General features: G+C 32.6%; 1 protein-coding gene across 1 annotated transcript; it reads right to left on the bottom strand.

The window, feature by feature from the left end:
- On the bottom strand, nt 1221-4010 carry LOC107643579 (expansin-A10). The gene is made up of 4 exons (XM_016347267.2): nt 3864-4010; nt 3579-3730; nt 2673-2985; nt 1221-1895 (listed from the first exon to the last, which is right to left on the bottom strand). The coding sequence occupies exons 2-4, from the start codon at nt 3709-3711 to the stop codon at nt 1589-1591; spliced, it is 753 nt and encodes a 250-aa protein (XP_016202753.1). The 5' UTR covers nt 3712-3730; nt 3864-4010; the 3' UTR covers nt 1221-1588.

Below are 4378 nucleotides of genomic sequence, written 5' to 3'. Positions count from 1 at the left end.
CAAAGAAGGAAAGTTTTGCTCATCAAAGAACTAACGGCCATGAAGCTTAAATCATGCAAAAGCTAGCTTGTGCCATGAGGATTTGATTCCATACCATTCATGAAGAAAAACAAGCCCTATATATGGATAGTTTATCAAGGATGGAAGCAACCTTTGGTGCAGATCAGATTGAGATATATCAGATATTTAGTCATTGTTTATGTTCTTCATCTCGTGTCTAGTATTGAGAGTTTATTGAAAGAAACAAAAAGCAAAGAGAGTATTCATACAAAAGTCATATATTCTATTTTGTTTGAGAGTTGTAGTCAAAAGTATGCTTGGTTAAATACATTTGGTTTTCTTTAATTAGGTTGAGTAAGTACTTAGGTGTTGAATTAAGTTTGTATTAGTTTAGGGTGTTAGAACTTACAAGAGTGTGAATTTTTTAAAATTGGTGATTGTATTATTTTATCATAGTGAAATTTTACTATAATTGTAATGGAGATTGGACGTATGTCACATTGTAAAAGGTGGCTAAACCAGGAGACTTTTTTAAATTATTTCCTAAATTTTAAGTTCTACACAAGTTGTATAAATAGTCTAAAAGTGGTTGAATTGATTTAAACCCCCTTCTCAATACCCTTAGAACCTTTATAACTACGTTAATTTTCATTAACATTGTTAGTAAGAAAAGTGATGAATGGACTAACGTGACTAACTTCAAATCTTCTAAAGATGAATTTGATTAAAAAAATCTTTTGAAAACTGATTTGAAAATTGTATGACCTTTTAAGGATCAATTTAACCGTTTACTCTTATTATAATGCTTGAATAAATAACTTAACGAAATTTCTTTGTCAACAAGATATTTGTTAAATATACTTTCTATTACTTTTCTAAATAAAATAACAAAAATTAAAATAAGACAAAACAAAACAAGAGGTGTTACTAGTAAATTACTTCAACTTTCCATTACATGCAGAAATAGAAACATTTACACTTTGAGTCTCTAATACAGCCAAAAAAAAGACATACTCAGCTAATAAGGGCTGATTACAATGGATTAGTAAGAAAACAATGCTTCTGAGAAGTAACTAAACACCCCACCAATGGAAGGGGCAAAGAGCACTATGATCCAATACCAATGGCGGGTGGAAATTAAGATAGTCCACCTCTTCCAATTTACCAATGAACCACTTTAATTCTGCTAGCTTTCCTTTTAGCAGCACTATAAAATATAAAATACCCCCAATCATCAAGGAAGCTCCTAACACTTAATTAGGAATTCCCTACTTTAACGCAAGTCAAATGAAAATGATGAAGAGCTAAGTTAAAATAAGCCCTTCCCATTTTCTAACCCCCTCCAATAATGCAAATAGCTTAATTATCCCTTAATTAATTGTCCCTATAACCAAGTAACATACTATCTAATATCCTAGTATACTATTAAGTCATATACTACTACGGACATTTAAATTTAAGAAATTATAACATACCACCATCAACTTAATAACTACCACTTCGATTTTTTTTGGTACATAGATATAAATTTTTTTAGCGTACCAAAAATTTCAAAGTGACAGAAATTGCGAATCGAATCGAAGAGATCTTAATGGAATTGGGCTCCAGTGTAGCTTTGGCCAAATGACCATCCAGCTGGGGCAACATTGTAAGAGACCACACTACGGCCATCACTGGTGGTGACTTTGAAGGAGAGACTTTGGCCGTTGAGGTAGTTGTTGCTCTGCCAATTCTGTCCCCAGTTTTTTGACATTGGCATCCACCCAGTTCTTGAACCCTTAATGGCCACGCCATGAACGTCGCCGGCGCCGCCAACGTTTGTCACCAAGACTAGGTTGAAGTATGAGTGGCCATTGATTGTGAACCTTATTCCTCCCCTTCTCCTGCAGGGTACTCTGTTCGAACCAAAAAAGGTAGAAAAAAATTATGACACACATGTTAGTAGTTTTTACCCACTCCAACTTAAAAAAACTATAAAGACGACATATTAATACATCAAAGAAAATCAATTTTTAAACACAGAAGAAAATTCGCTCGCGTCATATTTGACCGTAGAGTAAATTTGGCTATAGATTTATCTTTTCCAAAATAGACAAGCAATTAGTAATTTCCCTCGCCAATAAACAATAGTTCAAATGGCATAGTCTCCCCATATTCAATTAAGAGGTTGTGGGTTCGAATTTTCATATCTTCGATAAAAAAAAATTAATAATTTCCCTCTTTTAGCATTCAAACAAAAGAAAATAGGAAACAAAAACAAAAACATATTATTATAAAAAAAAACACTTTCACTAGTTATAAGTGAGAAGTAATCGGTCCTTTTTTTACTAATGCTAACATAGAATACATTGACGGTGAAAATTGCATATGGGAAGATATTTGTCATTGGCTTTTCTTTTCTTTTTCTTTATTTTTATTAACATGTTATTTGTTTTAAAAAAAATTACAGAAAAAATGTGATTTTTTTTTCTTTAAAGAGTTTTAAATTTTAACATATAGTAGAGCCATATTAAAAGTATGTATAGTAAGAGATAAAAATAGAATAAAAGTTACCATGAATATATCTAAAATTATAAATAGAATTATTTACGAAAACTTTTATCCCACAATTAAACATAACCTCATATTCAAACTAACACGCGAAGAAAACAAAAGAGAAAATTAAAGGTTACCTTCTATAAGAAACAGGGACAATTCCAGCTCTGTATTGCGCAATGCGCAAGAAAACAGGCTGAGCAAGATCAAAGTGGTGCAAGGGAGGGTTGCACCACCCTCCTGCATTATTGGGTAAGGCATTGTTTGGAGGGCAGAAATTGGTGGCAGTTACCATTACGGAGCCAGGTAGGCACCACCTACGGTCATTCACACACCTTATCTCATAGCATGAACCACAGCTCAAACCATTGTTGAACAGTGCAGTGCTCAAAGCTGCTGTGTTTGTTCCATAACCTTGACTATACAGGTTCCCATACCCACACGCCCCACCTGAAATAGTAATTTGAAAGAAACTATTCATTTCTCAAATGGTTTTGCTCGAGAGAAAGAAGCTTCAACTATCTACTCCCACACAATTTAATGCAAAACTAGTAATAAAATAACTACATTCTATCTACTCATTCTGTACTTAGAAAAATGATAATGTCACTCTCATTTTTTACAGGGGAGTGCTAGGGGAACAATGAAAATTTTGAACAACATGAACAACCACCAATCAAATAAAAATAAACTATACCCTAATTTAATGCTATTAATTAAATTTACTCTTTTAACCCTATTAATTCACATTGTTTACACATTGTTCAAAAATCTTGTTGGTTACCTATACTTTTCCTTTTTTATAATGTTTATTTTCACATGATTTTTTTGAATGGTATCTTTTATGAATTAAAAAAAAAAAGAATGGTATTATGAAAATAGGAATAGAATTATTATTTTTCCTGTACTTAATTATAATAGAATATATATACATTGTCGAAAACTAACGTATTTGACTGCGAAAGCTTCTTTAAACACATTTTTAACTCGTTATTAATGAATTATGAGTAAAGTTGTTTATGCTGGTTCTGCATCATACATACCCATTGTTCCTGAAGCATCACTCCCACCATAGAAGGTAGCATGTGCGTTAATCCACCCTCCTCCGCCATAGCCGTACACGGAGGAGGAGAACATTGCGAGGTTGATGACCAAGACCAAACCAATCAGATCCATTTCTTTTCTTGTTGACAACCTGAGCAAGAAAATTAAAACAAAAAGAATTTAGTCATTTTTCTTTTGGCAACATTATTTGTGCTAGGAAAAATGTGCACTTTAGAAGTCCACATGAAGAAGCAATATTTGGAGGAGTTGGAAGAAGCAATTACTTTGGTTATTGGGAAGTAGGCACAAATGAGAGGCAAATGTGTTGTTGATGAGTAGTTGAGTGAAGCATAATGAAGGGAAGTGCGACTTAATTTATAGACCTTTTTGGGGTGTAAGGGGGTGGCTACAGGGACCACAGTCACAAATTCACTAACTTAAACTAACGCTTTTATAACTGTTGGGACCAAAAACCGCAAGGGCATACTATAGATATTCATATAGGTGTATAAGTTGGTTATTATTTTCCACACTTTTAGAATTAAAAAAAATTTCTCATCTTTTTATCAATTAATTTAATACTAAAAATATAACATTTATACAAATAATACATATATTATTTTTTAGTAATGATGCAAATTGCAAAAGGAAGGCTGAAACGAGTCCACTTTTTGAAGTTTCTTTCTTGCCACATTGATTGTCCACTCTTAGGGCTTGTTTGGGTGAGCTTTTTAAAAAAGATCTTTTTTCGAGTTATCTTTTTTTAAAAGATCTTATAGAGAAGTAAAAGTAATTTTAT

The sequence above is a fragment of the Arachis ipaensis genome, chromosome B05, assembly GCF_000816755.2.
Source record: "Arachis ipaensis cultivar K30076 chromosome B05, Araip1.1, whole genome shotgun sequence".
In the NCBI taxonomy this organism is placed as follows: Eukaryota; Viridiplantae; Streptophyta; class Magnoliopsida; order Fabales; family Fabaceae; genus Arachis; species Arachis ipaensis.
Note: the sequence above shows the minus strand (reverse complement) of the source record. Positions and strands in the feature narration are given on the sequence as shown.